The following is an 18,789-nucleotide window of genomic DNA, read 5'->3' on the forward strand; positions in this document are numbered from 1 at the left end:
AAAAAAAAAAAAACTAAATATACCAAATATACAGCACAGTAAGAAAAACAGAATGTGAATACAAACTTTGAATTAAAATCTCATACACATTGATTGTTGCTATTTTTACAGTACAGCTTTTCTTTTCCAGCAAAGTGCAGCGTGTGATCAGCAATCCAGCAGATTTTAGCTGAAACTAAACTGATCGACAAAGAGGTTTTCAGGCGATGATGTCTGTAACGAAGCTAAAGTTGGGCAGATGTCCAGCTGAGATTCCCAGGACACGACTGGAGCAGGCGAGTCGACAATAAAAGAGAAGAGTTCACTCAAGCTGGCCTGCAGTGAAACACAGAAGGTTTAGTTTAAGTTAGCTGCAGCAGGAAAGGGATAGGGTTTAAACCTGGAGATACTCAGAAGGTGATGCATGTGATGTGATGCATTCGATGTGTTGTGATTTACTTGCAACAGAGAGAGAACATTTAGGCTACGTTCACACTGCAGGCAAAAGCGCATCAAATCCGACTTTTCTGACCCTATGCGACCCATATCCGATCATGGTATGACAGTTTGAACAGCACAAATCCGATATTTTCAAATCCGATCTAGGTCACTTTCGTATGTGGTACTGAATCCGATACATATGTGTTTTAGAAAACACTGCTGTTTGAAGTTTGTGACATGACTAGTCGCATTAAATCTGTTTTTTACATCACTGACACAAGACAGACACCAATTATCAGCGCCGGAGAAAACATCGCGAACGCTTCCTGGCCATCCAGTGTAGATGTCAGTGAAGCTGTTGGGAAAACAACGTTGGAGAAACGTGAACATTTTATTTGTACTGTATAATCTGCAGATTCTGACAGAAATCTGCAACTATCCTTTGAAGCACCGCTCCTCTCTAAAACAGCAATAAGGATCATTATTAGGCCATATGTAAATAACAAAATAACTTTATAACTTAAAGCAAAATTGGGAAACGTAAAGTCCGAAACAAGTCTTTATATTAAGGCCATCAGTCAAACAATACTGTTTGGTCTGGGTCTAAACAGAGCGCGTCGTGTGTGACGTCTTCTTTTACGCATGCGGGCCGCTTTGAGGGCCGTGAACGGTTCACACTAGAGCGTGTTTGCTGTCACATTTTATTTTTAGTGTGAACAACCAGACAAAAAAAATAAATAAATAAATAAATAAATCGGATTTGATCAAAAAAAAAATCGGAATTGAGCATTAAGACCTGCAGTGTGAATGTAGCCTTAGTCTCCTTTAAACATATTTTTTTCTTGTGGTCTTTTATGCAAATAAAAGAAATGGCTGTTTGAACACGGCACAAAGCGGGCTCATTAAAGACAACCTGTAAATTTTGAAATTATCACTGGAGGTACAGATACAGTGTTGGTGAGGGAAAATTACTGTGTGATCGTTGGGATCTTCTGTCGTACGTCACTTTTAGTATTCATGTTTTCAACAGGCTACAGCTAAATGGTAAATAAGCTGTTCTTAAACCAGATCTTTAACGAGATCCAGATCCCAACGAATTAAGTCTATTTAAAAGGGCTGCGGGAAAATAAACCTAAAAAGAAATAATAAACCTACACTTCTTTCCAGGTCATTGTCCATTTCCATCATGTGGATCTCATTGGGTGGAGAAGGAGGTGGCGTAGGATCGCTGTACAAAAACAAACAAAAAAAAGATTGTAATAATGAATAAAAATTAAATTCAGACACACTGCAGAAGCATTTTTGTTACTGTTACTTACTTTGATATAAAAGAAGGTATTCTGCGGTGATATCCATCCCCTGAAGGTTCTGATGTTTCTGGGTGGACAGATAGGATTGAGCTCATTACACAGAAAGTAAACTGGATCATCTCAACATTATTTGAAAAGGTTAACACTTTATGACAGAGTTTATCTTTATCTTATGACAGAGTACCAGACAAAATTTATATTCACTGTTTTCTACAGGATTTTTATTTATTTATTTATTTATTTATTTATTTAGTTGTAATTTTCATGGAGGAAGTGATGTGAGAGGTGATACCGGGGGATTTGTAGCGTCCGAAGGCGGTGTCTTTGGGGATGTCGGGGTAAAGATAGACCAGGGGATTTCTGCTTCGCTGGGATGCCAGACTGTAGCGGTAAATGATATCTGGCAGAGGTAACACCGACAGCTCTTTCTTGGTGTATGGCTGTACTGCATGCACATGAGGCTCTACAGGGGGAAAAACACATATCAATACAAAGCAGGACAAACCACTGCAGTCAGCAAACACACAATTTAAGGTAAATATACTTTATAGTGAATACATAATTATAACTATTCTATTTCCTCCAGCAGAGTTATTTAAATTGTCCTCAGTGGGCTCAGTGAAGACAGACTCAGAAACATACCATCGTTGGAGTGGTCGACCCAGCTGAAGGTGACGGCGCCGTCTCTGCTGCTCTCACTGAACCGGATCAGAAAAGTACCGGCCTGTTTTTCCTGCAGCAGGAGGCGTGTCCTCTCCCTGCTCACGAACCCCATGATGGATCTGAAAGTCGCACACAGGAAACGCCACACCCTTCCACATTAGCACATCATCCGTATATGACTGTAATACAACTTTAAGAAATGTTGCTAATCTAAGTTTGGATGTCAGTGTGAAGTCGTACCCATCACGCCAAAGATCCACCAAGTGTTTCTTGATTAAATCGAGGATGCCATCGATCCAGATCCAGGCATTTTCGTTCTGCCTCACAGGAAAACAAAGAGTCAAGCCCCTGTGTGCTTGCTGTCAGACTCAAGGAAACTACAGGAACTTATCTTAAGACCCACCTTGGAGAAGCTGCTCCAGAACACCGTGCCGTCAGGATCATCATCATCTGCAGCAGCACCAACTGTTACATTTAAAAAAACAAACAAACAAACAAACAAACAAACAAACAAACACATTACCATAAAGTGTTTTATAGTATTTATAAATTTTAATATTAGATAGTATAGTACATGCGTAATCATTGCACTATTTGTTTGTTTGTTTTTACCTGTGCACATATTTTTTATTCTTCATGTGCACGTTCAAATGTTTGCACATCAGGGCTAAGCTACTTTGTATTTTGTGCTAAGCCAACTATGTACTCTGCTTTTTACTGTATGCTACAAGCTAATAATGTATTTTCCATGCTAATCTATGCTAACAATCTGCTTTGCATGCTAATTGTATCATTTCAGTAAAAATAATAGTGATTTCCAAAATGCGAAAAACTATTTTTGTACTGGTCAGTACTGATTTTATATAAAAATATACATTTTTTAAACATGCAAGTAAATATTTTTTTTACTTTGATCCTTAGTGATATTGTTTTTCAAAACCAAAAAATACACAGAAACATCAGGCTTTTAAGACTACGCACAATATGCAAGATATATCTTTATATACACAGCTTAATAACTAAAATGAGCTCTAAAATTAACTCCCATCAACAACGCAAATGAAATATAAATGTCTTTTTAAAAAGTAATTGCAAAAAATTAGCTTAGATTTTATTTACTTACCCATAATTTTGTCTCTTAGCATGAAGAGCTGTATTTCATCGAGCCCTCGTTTGCCAACGGTCAAAAACTGCCAGCTCAGCACCTGTGACAGCTGCTTCCAGGTGAGAGGAGGAGGATTCAGGAACAGTGACAGGTCCTAAAGGGAAAAGTCACAGAACCACAATGAAGTTTCCTGACTTGTCTTAACAGATGTTACTAGTGTTTGTTGGCTGTAACAAAATTTTACCCAAGGTTCACTGGTGGACACCATGTTCCACCACATGATGGAGGCCCAGGCATTGGGGACTTGATTCGTGCTGGAGATGACGACCACGGGCAAGGAGCTGGCCTGGACCGGCAGCAGAGGAGGAAACCAGTCAATAAAAGTACAAACCCTCCACCACAGCAACCATTTTTAAAGATCAGGACTAGAGAACGCCATCAAAGCTGAAGTTCATGCTGCTTACCTCGATGTTGCACGTTTGTCCTGCGTACTGAAACTCTGTCACAAACTTGATGATGTGCAGCTCTTCAGTGACTACCAGATGGTTCTAAGGGAAAAGAAAGAAAGTAACATGAGTAAGGCAGCAGCTCACGTCTCTAGTATTTACCTCTGCTTACCCTCAAGATTTTCCATCAAGATTTATAGGACTACATACTACTGAAACGTGTACAGTATAGTAATGCTCATAAATGCTCATGTGAAAAAAGACAATTTAAAATAAACTTCTCTTACCGCAGATGAGCTTTTGCTTCTTGATTTTCTTTCCTTGAGCGACTGAAAAAATATAATTTTTTTATAAGAAACTACAAGCTGTACTGTATAAAAGAACATATGAATGCACAATGGTTAAACATAAAGCTTTGTTAACGTTGAGGATTTTCATACCATGTGCCCAAATTCTGCCATCAAGCCTCCATCTGTGTCCTCGTCCAACACCTTACAGTCGTCTCTGTTGAAATCAAAGAGACGGAACCTGCGACAAGTACAAAAAGCATCAGTACTCATTTATTACAGAAATATAAACTTTCATAAATGTATATTTCAGATTTTAGTCTACCTACCCTTTCACTGTCTTGGCTTCTGCAACATCCCTTATTTTGGTGGGGAGAAAAAAGACAAAAGGTTTAAAATTTAAAAAAGGTCTTTTTAAAATAAAAGTTCAAAAAATAAATATTTCCATCTGAACTCTATGCCACTCTTTCAGACCAGCTTTTCTTTCACTTACTTGTCAAATACAGGTTTGACTCTGAACCTGCATTTGAATTCAGGGATGTTTGCCAGGAACCTGAAAAGAGAAAAGACATTTCTTTATGTTTTTTTAGTTTAGCACTGGTTATTTTGGGCCCAGTAAACACGTAAAAAGGTCTAAGTAAGCTCATAAACTGCTTTCAGTCAAAATGTCTCATCTCAAAACGTAGCTGCTAACTCCTGTGCTTGTTAAGAAACAGTTTGTCTGTAAGAATAATTAGCAGGTAAAAGGAAAGTATACCTAATGAGGTCCATCTGAGACCTCAGAGAGAAAACTGCAGTCAAAATAAGATGAACGTCAGTTTAATAAAGAAATGTTTTAGTTTTGGGGATCAGACCTGACCCTAAACTGTGTAAAGGCCACAGAAAACTGTGGGCAATATAAAGTTTTCACTGATTTTCACATTTGACCCCGTTTTCCCCCAACATTAAACTGCTAACAAACAGACAGACAAACAAAAGGAACTGATTACATACTCCCATTACATTGAAGCGGTGAGTGACATGAAGTCCCAGCTGACATTTGGGTTTCTCAGACATACACGTGTATAAAGTCAGTGCATGCTTACCTCACTGTGATACTGAACTGCACCCCGGTCTTCAGTATCAGAGGACGCTGTGGAAATTTCTGCATGACGGGCTGTTTCTCCACCACCAGAGCGCTGCAATGCCAGACCACAACAGAACATGTCACTATTCATACTGTTGGTGCATCAGTGTGTGTGTGTCTATACATGTAAAAAAAGAGTGACTCACTTTGTGACTAGTTTTATTAACAAGGACAGCCCAAATTTCTCCATTTCTGGGATTGAAGTAGGGAGGCAGAAGGCAGGGTCAGTGCTGCTGTATTTGCTGTTCTGGTCTTGAAGTTTCTTCAGCTGTTCGCAGACTCCTAGCAGCACTTCGGCGACAGTCGAAAACCTGCACACAGAATAAAACAGGCACAAGTGCTGAGTGTAAAAAGTCAGAGGAAAAACAGATTCTCTTAGACATGCAAAGGTGAGCAGAACAAATGAGCTCTAACCACTTGTCCAGGTGGTCCAGACTGGTGTCATCTTGACTTCCAATGCAGGCCAACTGCTGCCTGCGCTTCCACTCTGGCAGCTCCACATCAGTGAGAGTCGCCACAACCTTTTCTGTCTGCTTTAAAATGTTAACCAACTGATGCAGCACAATCTGCAAGACAAAAAAAGAAAAGATTCATATGTGCGCATAAGAGAGGGAAGAGGTTTCACCATCTGACCAGTGCAGACATGATCTCTCACAGCCCGCAATAAAATCTGAACACAGCAAAATAACAGTTAAGGAAAGGTTACCCACCGTAACCCAAGGTTCTATGAGTATAACTCTGAGAGCTGTCATCTATGTTGCTGTTGGCTGTATCAGCTTATATGACTTATTTGCATTTCAAATGGCAACGTCTGAAAGGGGAAGACTGCTACGCAAAGTTGACTTAGTCCTACTGCCTATAGGTTGCTGGTTTGTTCAACCAATCAGTGCAAGGCATTTCCACCTATGTTTTTGCTCAAAAATATTTCCCCAGAAAAACAATGTTGCATTTAGTCATGATTTGGCAAGCTGCCAACATCAACATGACGCCGTGACAACATTGCTCCATGGTCACAATGCAGCAGTAACGTTACAGTACAGTGTAAATGCGATGTCACATTTATGCTGTAAAAACATTTACAATTACAGTTTTGTAATGTTACTGCGACCTAGTTTTACATTTCATGCTAGGATTAGGTAATTATGTATTATGTAATTTGAAACATGAAGTAGAACAGACCAATAGCAAATAATAGATGTTTCTACTAAACTGCCCCAACCAGTTTGTTTCTAGATTTCTATGCAAACAATCATGAAAGAAATCTATGACATGAACATTTTCTATGAAGCTTTCATAATAATTGCACAAAATATCAAAATGAATGTGGTTTATCCATTTAGACTAGTTGTTGTAGAGACCCACCCTTTGGCACATCCCAGCACACCCACTCACTTCACCAGATGCACCTTGTTTAGTTCTCTCACCTTTGATTGGGTGTGGTGCTTGTCCTCAATTGCACTCACCTGTCACACATTATATGTCACACATTATATAAGGACTGCATTCACTTTTGGCTCACTCCTTCTTCACTTCCACATGGGGCGGCAGCTGAGGTGAGGTTCTAGTTGGGTTTTATTTTATGTCTTGTTTAAGGGAATGAGTAACTTAAATCTGTTTTCCTGTTTTCTTTCGGCTGTGGCAGTCCATGTGTGTCTTTGTTTCCTTCCTTCTTTGCCTTATTTATTTGAGAATAAAAGGAGAACCCGGAGAATAATTCTGAATTAGATGGCTGCTTATTCTTATTCTAACCGGATGAGCCCATGATGCTGATTGCTTAAGCCCTGAACCTTCCTTCCTTCAAAACACTAGTTTACACCACTAATGCCAACATTTCATCAAACATTTACCATATTATTATTATTATTTATCATACCTCCTTTCTTTGTGTTATGAAGACTGCATGTTTCTGACATTCCTGATCAACAATATGTTGGGACTGGGCCATATCAGTGTGCTCCTCCACTGGAAAAGGAAGACAAGACACTTGTGTCAAAAACAACTGAGTGACAAACCAGACCTGCCAATCCTGCCAAGCAACTCCTGGGCTGACAAATGGGACTGAACTAGTGGCCACTTGAGGTTGACTCTGACAGTGAGTCAGAGTCCCCATAGACTCCCATATTAAAATGCCCAAATTTACGCCACAACATCACCTTGTTTTCAGCCTGTTACAAAAAACAGGTTTAATCTTTGCAGATACTTCCCTCCTTCCCTACTTTGAAGGGCATGGCCAGTATGACAGGTGACAGAGGCATCGGTAACTGTCAGATGTCTGCTGGGCTTCCGCTCAAATAACTTGAGTCACTGCAGTGTTTGTGCCTTTTTAAAGATGGGCAAGGGCTGTGTTGAGTTACGGCCTCAGTTTTGATTAGTGAAATTTCTAGGATTTTATTACTAATCACACTGCTAAAATTAATAATTTAATGTCGTCCACACTTCAAAAACCAGTAGGTAATGGCATGGCGACTATGTCCATCTTTTATATACAGTATGTGGTCGTGCTATCGTACCTTTATTTTGCCAGGCCATCAGAATATAGTCCAGTTTTTCATTCAGACCCTCCAGTGTCTTGATTTCCTTCTTGGTCTCCTACATTAGAGTAAAAGTGCATTGGTTTAAAAACCAAGAGGAAAACATTTATCCTTCTTGGAAGGCTGAAAATAAAATCCCAGTAATCTTACCAAAGTCTGTCGCTTCAGTTCATTGACTTTGTCGTCCAACTCTCTCCAGCTTTGTTGCATGCTTGAATTATTGCAACTCTGACAAAAACAAGAAGGTTCTGTCACATGTTTGCAATTATTATCAAATATTTATTTATAATTAAAATTTATATTTACTTTTCCTTTCCTCTGGTTGTGATCACAGTTTCGCTCTAACGTGTTGCCATATTTGCTTTGCTATGACTCACAATGCTACGTTTTCTGTTAGCATGAGCAATTTTTACAGTTCCACCTACTCACTGGTCCGGGAAAATGTATTTCTGCCGTTAATTGTAACTCTCTCTATAAGCAACCCAGGCACATGTTTACAGTTAGTGTGCATCAAAGTTATGATTCTACTAAAATCTTTTCATATCTACTTTTGGTTAACTGCAGTGACCTTGGGACAGACCTGTCTGTGTAAATATGACTTAGGAATGAAACCAGGCTCTTCATTAGAACAGCATTTAACTGACCTGAGGCTGAGAGACCGACGCCAGAATTTGCTTTTCCTCCTTCAGGCATTCAGACAGAATTAGGGCCAATTTCAGCGGCTCACCCTGGAAATGCCCCTAAGGAGCAGAAAGAACCACGCAAATCATTACTGGAAGTGCATTTTCAAATAATAAAATTTTTTTCTGCACAGAGCATCATATCTGTTCTACCAGCAGGTAGTCCTTCATCCTGGAAAAATCTGGCCCCTGCAGAATATTGTTCTCCTGAACAGAATGATACCACTGCTCTTCTAGAAACACCAGGAGAGCCTGGAAACAGGTTCTGGCTCTGTGCTCGTCCACAGCTGCCGAATCCCTAATGCAGAGAAACAGAAGATTTAACTGCAGGACTGCATCTGTTTGCATGTGCTGAAAAACAATTTACGATTTCACAATCTTCCTTACATCATACTGTACAACTTACTATATTATTAAGTTAAAGCTCTTTAATCTTAGACCATAACTATTTTCCCTGCTCCTGCATCCAGCCCCGTCTTACCAGTCCTGGTTCTCGATCCAGGTGCTCAGATAGTGGCGAATCTCTTTGGGAAATCTTCTCTCGTACAGCTGGCAGACCCGGCTCTGGAGTGCAGAGTCCAGCTTCAGAAGGGCCTGCCACTGAGCCATCTGCAGTCACAAAGACACGAACCTCTTTTTACGAGTTCAGGGCCTCTGATTGGTCCACAGATGTGATAGGAGTCTTTACCGTTATTTTCCTCCATTTTATTAACAGAAATACATCTTACGCTAGAGTAATTTAAGATAAAGTTTTATATAGATTAAAAATCTGTTTTTACGTGTGGCCTGGCCAAGAGGGCAGCCATGACTATAACCATATATAATCATACAAATATGACTGACGCTCACTGAAAATGTGTACCGCCAATCGTCAGATCACATGCTGTAACAAGTGAATAACAAGTGCAGTTTCAAAAGTGATCACACTGACAGTTTTCTTAGTCCTTAAAAGCTGACTTAAACTCCCATGCAGTTATATTTATCTTATTTATCAGCCAAAGGGAATGTCTGTGGACACAGAACGTGGAAATCTCAAAATAATTCGAATAAGCACAGCACCAAAGTGAGGTGTGAGTAATGATGACCTGATTAGTTTTATGTGTTTATGTAATGCAAAGCGATTGTGGTGGCGTATTGATGTCGCCAGCTATCGGTAAATATAATGTAACTGAGCTCACTGGAAAGTTTTGCCCCGCTCTTTAATATAATCGGAGGGGATTTCCAAGAAATGCAACAACACCGCAGCAACTTCAAGAACCGAGGATTTTCATTTATTTACATTTGCCTTTTTAACAGCTTTTATCAGACAATTACCTACTTCTAAAAATCAGGATCGCGCACATTTTGGAGGAAAAGTGGGCCATAAGCTGCGCACAAGGCTGCCCGCAATAGAACTAAAGTTGTTTCTTTGCGCAGAAATCATGACTTACCTTGGTGGGTGGCTCTTTGTCGGACAGGTGAAAGCAGGACAAAAATCACAAGCGACCTCCAGCCTTCTGATCTGGCTGTTAATTCTTGCCTTAAGAACGAGGACTCGAACTTCCGTTGCACACGCCCACTCACACTCACCACGTGATTCTCCAGAACTCGTCCTGCTGAGTGCGTAAAGCTGGAGGCCGCACAGCTCGACATCCGGCAAGTCACAAAGTAAAGAAAAAATAACAACAGCCAGATGTTGAAACCCTGAAAACAGCTGTTTTCTGTGCAGGTTTCAGCTCAGTTTGGTGGGCTGTTGCACATCAGCGCGCATGAACCCGTTTTTATCAGTTTTTTTCCACAATACTTTTTCTTTCTGCACATTTCTATTGCACTGTTGTGTCTGCACTGTCTTGTGTCTGTATCGGTCTGTACTGTCTGGTGTCTTTGTTTTGGATTTTTGCACCTTCTTTTCCCCACACTGTTAAATCCCTGTAATCTCTTCCCAACAACCTTTTTCCTATTTAGAAACAAAATTACCCTCTACAACATGGGTCTCACACTGGCAGCCCGGGTGCCACTATATTGACGTGAAGAAATATAATGCAGCTTGGCTCTTGAAGTTACTTTTTTTGTTAGGGAAGATTTGTTTGTTGTTGAGTGCAATGCTAAAATAAGTTATTTAAAAAGCAAAAAATGAGTTAATATGAAGGCAGTATAAGAGAATTATTTGTAAGGAAAACTATTTTCACTAGCAGTCAAAAACTATGTCTGCGTTTCATAAATACAAAAGAAACTACAGCAGAAGTGCTGCCAGATGTCTGGACAGAAAGAGTTCCAATGTGTTTATTTGGAAGTTCAATGAAAGGCTTAGAGAGGGGAGAAGGAAATTCGTTCACATTTGCAGTTTCGTCTTGTTGTACAATATTTGAAATTTGAAAAAACAAACAAAACACTGGGAATATTTGTGGGTGTTTTCTCATTCGTTTGTCCTACTTGAACACTAAAATGGTCCTCACATGAGATGACAGTGCCAGCAGTGGCCCACGGCTCATTTAAGTTTGAGAACCCTGCTCTATAATGTAGGCAACAAAAAAATAGAGCTATGTTTTATTATCCTTCTTTTTTCTGCTCATGTTCTATTTAACTGATTTAAGCTGAACACATTTATTAGAATTAAAATTTATACTGAAATCAAGTTTATACTATGTTGTTTTATTATTAATACAGCACAAGATTCAGTTGCCTTTGTACAAAAACAGCTGGTAGAAAAGTCCTCCAAAGAGCTACTTTTACATTCTTACTTTGAGTAAATATCAGAGACAGTACTTTTTTACTTGAGTAAAGAAGTTGAATCAGTACTTGGATTATGTTTTAAACACTAGCATCTGTACTTCTACTCAAGTACAGAATGTCTTACTTTTGGCACCTGCGTTACTAATCTGAAGATCCAGGGTTTGATCCCTCGGTCCTTCAGTCTGCATGCAGAAGCATCCCTGGACAAGAACAGACACTGAACCCCCATCCATTCACTGAAAAATGCTGTAGCTCCACCTACCACCCCCGCTTCCATGTTACTTTTCTTTAAACTAGAAGTGGCTATATTTGGATGAGAGGATGGGGAGCTGAGCTTTCAGCTCACAAGTTTCCTCCATTACTCACACAGGTGTAACTCACAGAGACAGAGTCCAGAGGTCAAATTCTGGGACTCAAAGGAGTGGAAATGCCGAAAAGACATTTAACACCTCCCTGTGTCTGAACACACCTGTCAGTCAAAGCACCAAGATTTACTTTTTATTTTGGCATTTTTGATCTTCTGTAATACAAAGTTGTACTTTTTAAGTCAACATATTCTTTAAAAAAAATGTTCAGCCATGCTGTTGCATAATAACCTGACTGTGGTCAGAGGTTCACACATACAGTAAATAATCTGATTAGGAGTAATGGGGATTCATGAATAACATGGTATAAATAATGATTTATTCTTTATGATAATAATTTATGAGCAGCAGCAGCAACACTGAGACACCTCAGCCGTGTTTTTTGCTGTTGTTGGTTTTTTTGGTGTTTTTTTTTTTTTTTTTAACTTCCGCAAGAACCCAAATACAGCCTCACCCTTCAACAATCACCGAGAATCACGTGATTCTCCAGAAACGCCGTAAGTAAAAACCGCCAAGCAGCAGCAGCTGTTACATGCCGACGTCTCACTTCCTACTGCTTTCGAAATAAAAGCACAAAACCTCGGTGCTATTTCAGTGAGGTGGCCAGCAGGGGGCAGGAGAGCTGAGCGACTGTGTGAATGAGTTAAACAAAGGGAATCAAAACACTGCGTGTATTTAACTTTTTTGCCAATAACAAACAGGTAAAAGAGACAGATGCAGACATAAAGTATCAAAATAATGTCAACTACAAAAAACATAAACAAAACATGTTCAGATTGATTTATATACAATTCATTTCTTATAGAAAAACATGACTGAACATGCAAAATATTAAAGGCACAAAACCAGCATGATACAAACTTTTCTTTCATGGACAACAAAGCAAAATATGCTTTAAAAACACATTAACCACAAACTCTGTAAAAACAACACCCTCACGGGAGTCACGATATTGACAAAGGATTCAAAGAAGCTCCAGATGCAGATGTTTTTTTTCTTCCCTCTTTTTACTCTGAATACGGAGAGCTCATCTGTAAACGCAAAAAGAAGAAAAATATTAGCGGCATAACATCGGGACAGATTCAACAAATTCTAAGATTAAGCAAAAAGCAGTCTTCCGTTTCAGCAAGGCTAATCAGAGGCAGTCTTCAATTATTTAATCTCAGCCTGCGATCACAGGTCAACAAGAAATGTAATCTGATTACAGACAGACTGTCGGCAAACACAAAAAACAATTAAACTCCATTTAATCCAAACTTAAAATCCTAAAACATTGACTTCATGAATATTCACATCATGTCATGTGAGACAACTTTCCATCAGTGTGATTGATTACAACACAACAATTCATCAATCACTGATCAGTGTGCCATGTTTCAACAGTGTTTGCAGAAATGTCTCTGCACTGTTCTCAGTCTTTACGCTCAGGAGTTAACGATAATAAAAATGCTTGCTATAAATACAGAAAATATACAAAACCCAGCTTTTTGGCGTTTGCCACTTTGGTCCTAGTCGCAGTAATGTGTAATCTCTAACTTCTGATCTTTTATAGACTACGTTGACTTGAAACAAGCAGAATAATGAATTTACTGTTTTTATTATGAGGTTTCCAGAAGTTTTCCACATTTGACCTTTTTCTATTTTAGCTCTACTGCACAGAGCGATAAGAGTTAAAAGACACATACAGTGTCTTATTCATTTACAATAATAAAATGCATATTATTACCAGTATTATCCACTAAGTACAATAATGTAAACTTACGGTGTCGATGTCGAAGCACAGGTGCTCATTGAGCATGTCAAACTCTCCAGGTGTCATCGGGGGCTCCGGAGACTGACACGACCGCGGGGTGGTGCTCGCGTTGGAGCTGAAATACATTAGAAGAGACATTAAAATACATTTTGCCTGTTTTGAAATTCTGTTTAAGGTTAACTGAGCTCGACTTGACTGAAATATTAACTCACCGCATTTCTGAGATGGGGATCAGGGTTGATGGGATGTAAGGATGCACTGGAAGTTTAACAGAGGTTTATATTAATATTTAATTCGACCTGAGAATTAGCCTGAGAGTTTCCCAGCAAAAACTTGAACACTTCACCTCATAATTAGATCTTACCTTTGCTGGGCTGGCTGTTGTAAAGCCGCCCGAAGGCCTCGTCTTTGGGGATGTCGGGGTAGAGGAACTTGAGTGGGTTTTCGGGGACAACCCCGTCTGAGATTACTTTGTAGTCTCGAATGATGTCGGCGAACGGGAGCGCGCTGAGCCGGTTTTTAGTGTAAGGCTCCACAGAGTTAAACTTCACCTCACCTAGTGTGAAAAGTTACTGTTAGCAAACTTTGTTGTCCACTGTCAGCAAAGCAAGTAAAACCGCACAGATTTTCTATCAACAAAGTTTATTTAACGGTCTTATCATAGTTAAAGGTTTGGTATACATTTGCATTTTATTACCACACGTGGTCTGATGATGTTGGTTTATGGGAAATCTCACCGTTATCGCCGTGCTCCACCCAGGTGAAGGTGATTCCGCCGAGGTGGCTCTCGCTGAAGCGTAACAGGAACGTGCCTGGCTCTTTGTCCTTCAACAAGGCTCGCTCCATCTCTTTACTCACAAATCCCATGATGTAGCTGCGGAGGCGGAGAAAGACAAAAGAAATTTAGGTTTTTGGTTTCAACCAGTGAGATCTGTTGTCCAATTTCACATTTTAGATCTGCCATTCATACGAAGTTTATCCTAATGCATTTTGAAGCTGCACATTTCTAAGACAGGGTTGTAGTCTGCAGGTGATATCTGGCACCTGCAGACATCCATTGATGCTATTTTTTGGGATAAAGCCTTTATAAAGGCGTCTAAATTTGGCTGACATACACACTTGAACTCATAATAATTTCTGTTGATTCAAACTCTAAAAAGACAAGAAATCCTCCCAAAAAACCCCTTAAAAATTAAAAAACCTCTAACTACTAAAGCAGCAGCATTAACAATAGATGTAAGCATTAATTACCTAATAGAAATGTATATTTATGCCACATTTTGTTTTCATTTAGTTCTGTATTTACATTCCATTTGAGTTTCCATGTATTTGTCCTTTCCATTTCCTTCTATGCAAATGAGGGCTTAAACTTGTCTCTGATTGGTTAACACCAGATGCTGTGCTCACGGCAAGAACGCATATTGATATTAATAAATTTAATGAAAATTTATTTTATTGTAATGTAATATTAAATATATTAATATTTTATAAATGTATCTAACTGTTCTGTCTTTGCCAACTGATGTTGGCAGTTTTGGTCCTTCATATATGTTAATGATAGCGGTTCATGTATCTAATAACCCTTTCATCTTTTTGTGGAGTTGTGTTTGTTTGTTTGTTTGTTTGTTTGTTTGTTTGTTTTTAGAAACATTTTCTGTTTATGATCTTTCAGCCGGGACACGATGACCTACTTCTCATTCCAGACCGGCAGCAGGTGCTTCTTGATGAGCTCCAGGATCGAGTCGAGCCACATCCAGAAGCTGAACGGCTTCCCTGGAATATTCTCCTGTATGATTGGAAGAAAAGAGAGTGAGAACCTTCTCGGAATTTAAATTGAAATTAGATACGATGTGGGATAAAAATACATGACCAACATTAACAACACGGCAGAAGGTTTTATGACTGCCACTAGATGGCACAATAACACAGAAAATAATGGTACTATGCCGCTCATGCTCATATTATCTAAGACTCACCTTGGAAAACTTGGACCAGGACACTTGATAGTCGCTGCAGGAGGCATGCTGACCTACAGAGACAAAGAGAAACTATCATAAATGGCCGTCCCAGGAAAACAAGGTCAGCAGCTTTTTAGTTATTCTCTGAACTTGTTTTAGAAAATTCTTTGAACTCTGTGAGCAGCAGCACTAATGTACTAGTGTGACCTTCCCCGTGTGGGCATAAAGTGGTTTTACTACAGTTTCCGAGACAAACAGCATGTTGTCATGAAGCTTTGAGGTACGAGTTCTCATCAACAACAAACCCACCGAATCAAAACGCAGCGCATACGCAATGGCCTTTCATGGTGCCTTTTTCATAGGCTTCAACGGTAATCTGGGAAATTTCAATAAAAGGTAATATATCTTTCCTCCTGGAGCTTATTTATCTCATAGAGCAGGGTCTGTGGAATGATAATGAATATAAAAACCTGGTCATCTCTTCCTGCCTATGTTACATCCCGGTAAAGCAAAATTTTTAACCAAACAGGTAAAGGAAAGGAAAAGGATGTTTAGCTACAATAAAGATGAAAGTACAGAACCAATGTGAGAGAGAGAGAGAGATCTCAGGGTTTGTTTTTTGCCTTAATTCATTTATATTCATACAATTTACTATTTTCACACAGTGGGATGCTGAGCAGACAGATCAGGAGCAGGCGATATACAGCGGGGTGTAAAACTGTCTGCCCCATTCCTGATGTCCTTGTGTTTTGCATATTTATCACACTTAAATGTTTCAGATTATACAACTAATTTAATATTAGAGAACACAGCACGAGTAAAATATTTAAATGTAAATGATTATTTCATTGATTAAGAGAGAAGTTATCCAAACCCACCTGGCCCTGGTTGAAAAGGTGATTGCCCCTTTTGTTAAATTGTGATTAACCACATCGTTTGGAAAGCAAAGTTTAGCGTCACTAAACAAACTCAGGCCTGATTACTGGCAGACCTGCTGAATCAAGAAATCACTTTAACAGAACCTGTTTGACAAACTGAAACTAAATACCTCAAAAAGCAACTTATCATGAGCAAAATGAAGACTGGAGTGGCCTGCTCAAAGTCCTGACCTGAATCCAATTGAGAAGCTGTGGTTTATGCTGGAAAACCCTCCAATGTGGCTGAACTGCAACAATTCTACAAAGATGAGACAACTTCCTCCACAGTTATTAGGTTTAGGGGGCAATCACTTTTTCACGCAGGGTCATGTAGGTTTGCATCTTTATCCCTTAATAATAAACACCTTCATTTAGAAACTGCATTTTGTGTTTACTTGTGTTATCTTTGTGTATTATTTGAATTTGTTTGATGATCTGAAACATCAAAGTGTTACAAGCATACAGAAAACAGAGCATCAAAGAAGCTTCAGCTTCATTTTTAGCTTCTTTGATTTGTTGGGATCTGATTGGGTTAAAAAAACAAAACAAAAAAACCGCTGTTGTTCATCACCTTTAATGCTACTTTTGGTCTTTTAGAGTGATTTGTTTGACTCATCAGACCAAGCTCCCTGTTGTTTCACGTGAAGTCTGGCTCAGCTTGAAGCAAACGTGTTTGCTTTATGCATAAACGGAAGTGGTTAGCAATATATAAGAACAGCCACGCTGGAAGGGTGATTCACTGGATTTAAATGAGGTAAGGCTTTTCATTTTTATAGACCCTCTGATCGCCCCTCAGAGTTTCTCTGCTATGCTGACTTTGACTTTATAGCTGGACCAGTCTGATACTTGGCTCGAATAACGTTTCTGGTTCTTCCGCTTTTAAACTGAGCGACTTTCTGGAGTCTCTGCACCACCTACATGCTTGAATATCTCTGTTGGCGTGTGGTTTCACAATGACAGAGGTGTCGCTTCACCCTCCATAAACAAGTAAACACTCTCCCACCTCTCTTTAGATGTTTCTGCCTTCAGCTTTAACTTTCTGTCCTAATTAGCTTGTTAGCTTGCAGTTGTCTTCTTAAGTATAATATTTTACTGTTTGCTGTGTTGGAAGATGTTTTTCCAGGTTAACGACTTTAAAGCCACATTTTTTTTTAATGTATTTTTTCTTAATCTTCAACCTTTGCGAAAGAACAAAACTAAAAGACAAACATACCAAAGAGCTTTTCTCCCAGCATGGTGAGCTGCTCTTTGTTGAGGCCTCGCCCGGCAAAAGTGGAGAACTGCCAGCTGAGGACCTCAGAGAGCTGGCTCCAGCTGGCCCGAGGAGGGTTCCCAAAGAAAGCCAGGTTCTGTGGAGGAAGATGGAGAAGGTGAGGGAGGCTGTAAAGCATAAAAAATGAAAACAAACATCTCCAAAACAGCTGGAGAACATGAGCTACAGTTACAGAAGAACCAGAGTAAATGGAACATCAGCAGAATTTGTTGTCACGCTCTGGAAGTCAAAGACTTGGAATTTAAGTCAGTTTTCTTCTTGTTTTATTTATGAACTGATGTTAAACTCAGGAGATGGGGGTGAATTGCAAGATTTATTTGTAATTTATGTCATTTTGATGCTGTTAATCGCGCATCTGTTTTGGGAAAACCAATTTTAGAGACTTGAAAAATGCAGAAATGCCCTGTGAAGATCCGCACAACAGAGGTCGACTGAAAAAATAAAATCTGTGTTTCTTTCTTTATTATTTTATTTTATTTTAAAGATAATAGAAATGAATTTATAAAAACAAAGGCTTTTAACAAAGATGTCCAGGTGTGTTCAAATAAGTTGAGCTGAAAGTGAGGTTATGTTTGATTCAGCTCAACTTATTTCATTTAAAACTTAAACTTTCAAATGAATGAATTTTCTGTTTTTAGAAGAAGTCCAGTATGGCTCACCCTCGGCTCATCAGTCAGGAGGTTGTACCACATGACGGAGGCCCAGCCTCCAGGCAGCTGGCTCACATTGGAAATCACAACGAGCGGCAGGGAACACGTCTAGAAAATAAAAATAAATATTAGTAAATTATTTTGTAAATGAACAGCAACAAAAACAAGTTTGAAATAGATCTGCTCTGCCGCTGACCTCCAGGTCGATGGTGAGGCCCTGCACCGTGAAGCAGGCCTCAAAACTGAGAGAGTGAAGTTCTTCTGTCACAGAGAGCAGGCCCTGAAAAATAAAACACTGAAACATCAACTGGCGTTCAAAGGCAGATTCATTGAATATGATGCACAAATCCATCTGAAGCAGCATTAATGGTCACTGCGGAGGACAGAAACTGCCAAATCAGGAGCAAATGATGCTATACATCAATTAATATGTCATTAAATACATTAAATATTAATTAAGCCTATACATTAAATAATTTACAAACTATGGCACTGATAGTTTTGCTTCAATATTTACTTACCTTTGTATTAATTCCCTAATTTATCTACTTTCCCATTCAATGTTTACATTTATTTAAATGTATTAGTTACAT

At 39.2% G+C, this 18,789-nt stretch overlaps 2 protein-coding genes and 1 long non-coding RNA gene across 7 annotated transcripts in view; 1 reads left to right on the forward strand and 2 right to left on the reverse strand.

The window, feature by feature from the left end:
• Positions 1 to 10,121, reverse strand: LOC113007677 (signal transducer and activator of transcription 1-alpha/beta-like). The gene is made up of 24 exons (XM_026144484.1): positions 9,999 to 10,121; positions 9,050 to 9,177; positions 8,722 to 8,866; positions 8,533 to 8,628; positions 8,039 to 8,116; positions 7,868 to 7,946; positions 7,231 to 7,319; positions 5,772 to 5,923; positions 5,504 to 5,668; positions 5,317 to 5,409; positions 4,725 to 4,784; positions 4,561 to 4,590; positions 4,385 to 4,472; positions 4,232 to 4,273; positions 3,963 to 4,046; positions 3,743 to 3,844; positions 3,517 to 3,652; positions 2,797 to 2,858; positions 2,634 to 2,710; positions 2,373 to 2,512; positions 2,023 to 2,193; positions 1,740 to 1,797; positions 1,576 to 1,648; positions 1 to 315 (listed from the first exon to the last, which is right to left on the reverse strand). Exons 2-24 carry the CDS (start codon positions 9,175 to 9,177, stop codon positions 166 to 168), a joined length of 2,298 nt encoding a protein of 765 aa, XP_026000269.1. The 5' UTR covers positions 9,999 to 10,121; the 3' UTR covers positions 1 to 165.
• Positions 5,932 to 17,526, forward strand: LOC113007679 (uncharacterized). Of its 4 annotated transcripts, XR_003269932.1 has the most exons (6): positions 5,932 to 6,910; positions 15,071 to 15,207; positions 15,369 to 15,752; positions 16,893 to 17,027; positions 17,163 to 17,260; positions 17,463 to 17,526. It is a non-coding gene; the product is annotated as an uncharacterized LOC113007679 (long non-coding RNA). The 4 variants fall into 4 exon arrangements; XR_003269933.1 differs by lacking the exon at positions 17,163 to 17,260 and having other exon boundaries at positions 16,871 to 17,027; positions 17,463 to 17,523; XR_003269930.1 differs by lacking the exon at positions 17,163 to 17,260 and having other exon boundaries at positions 17,463 to 17,523.
• Positions 12,051 to 18,789, reverse strand: part of LOC113007678 (signal transducer and activator of transcription 4) — a 20,867-nt gene continuing 14,128 nt past the window's right edge. For both annotated transcript variants that reach the window (XM_026144486.1, XM_026144485.1), the window contains exons 15-24: positions 18,393 to 18,476; positions 18,206 to 18,304; positions 17,487 to 17,622; positions 15,375 to 15,427; positions 15,090 to 15,184; positions 14,136 to 14,272; positions 13,763 to 13,954; positions 13,611 to 13,656; positions 13,408 to 13,513; positions 12,051 to 12,676 (exon numbers count right to left, since the gene is read on the reverse strand). In XM_026144486.1, the coding sequence (XP_026000271.1) occupies positions 12,653 to 12,676; positions 13,408 to 13,513; positions 13,611 to 13,656; positions 13,763 to 13,954; positions 14,136 to 14,272; positions 15,090 to 15,184; positions 15,375 to 15,427; positions 17,487 to 17,622; positions 18,206 to 18,304; positions 18,393 to 18,476 (972 nt within the window). In that variant the 3' untranslated portion in view covers positions 12,051 to 12,652. The remainder of the gene's footprint in view (positions 12,677 to 13,407; positions 13,514 to 13,610; positions 13,657 to 13,762; positions 13,955 to 14,135; positions 14,273 to 15,089; positions 15,185 to 15,374; positions 15,428 to 17,486; positions 17,623 to 18,205; positions 18,305 to 18,392; positions 18,477 to 18,789) is intronic.

This window comes from Astatotilapia calliptera, chromosome 16 (genome assembly GCF_900246225.1).
Source record: "Astatotilapia calliptera chromosome 16, fAstCal1.2, whole genome shotgun sequence".
Lineage (NCBI taxonomy): Eukaryota > Metazoa > Chordata > Actinopteri > Cichliformes > Cichlidae > Astatotilapia > Astatotilapia calliptera.

What these genes read in the sequence shown, in the direction of transcription:
- LOC113007677 (XM_026144484.1), bottom strand. Translation starts at nt 9,177, where the DNA reads ATGGCTCAGTGGCAGGCCCTTCTGAAGCTGGACTCTGCACTCCAGAGC. An exon ending in TGTCCACCAGTGAACCTTGG is followed by an intron (nt 3,653 to 3,742) that starts GTAAAATTTTGT and finishes TTTTCCCTTTAG; the next exon opens with GACCTGTCACTGTTCCTGAA. An exon ending in ATACCTTCTTTTATATCAAA is followed by an intron (nt 1,649 to 1,739) that starts GTAAGTAACAGT and finishes GTTTTTGTACAG; the next exon opens with CGATCCTACGCCACCTCCTT.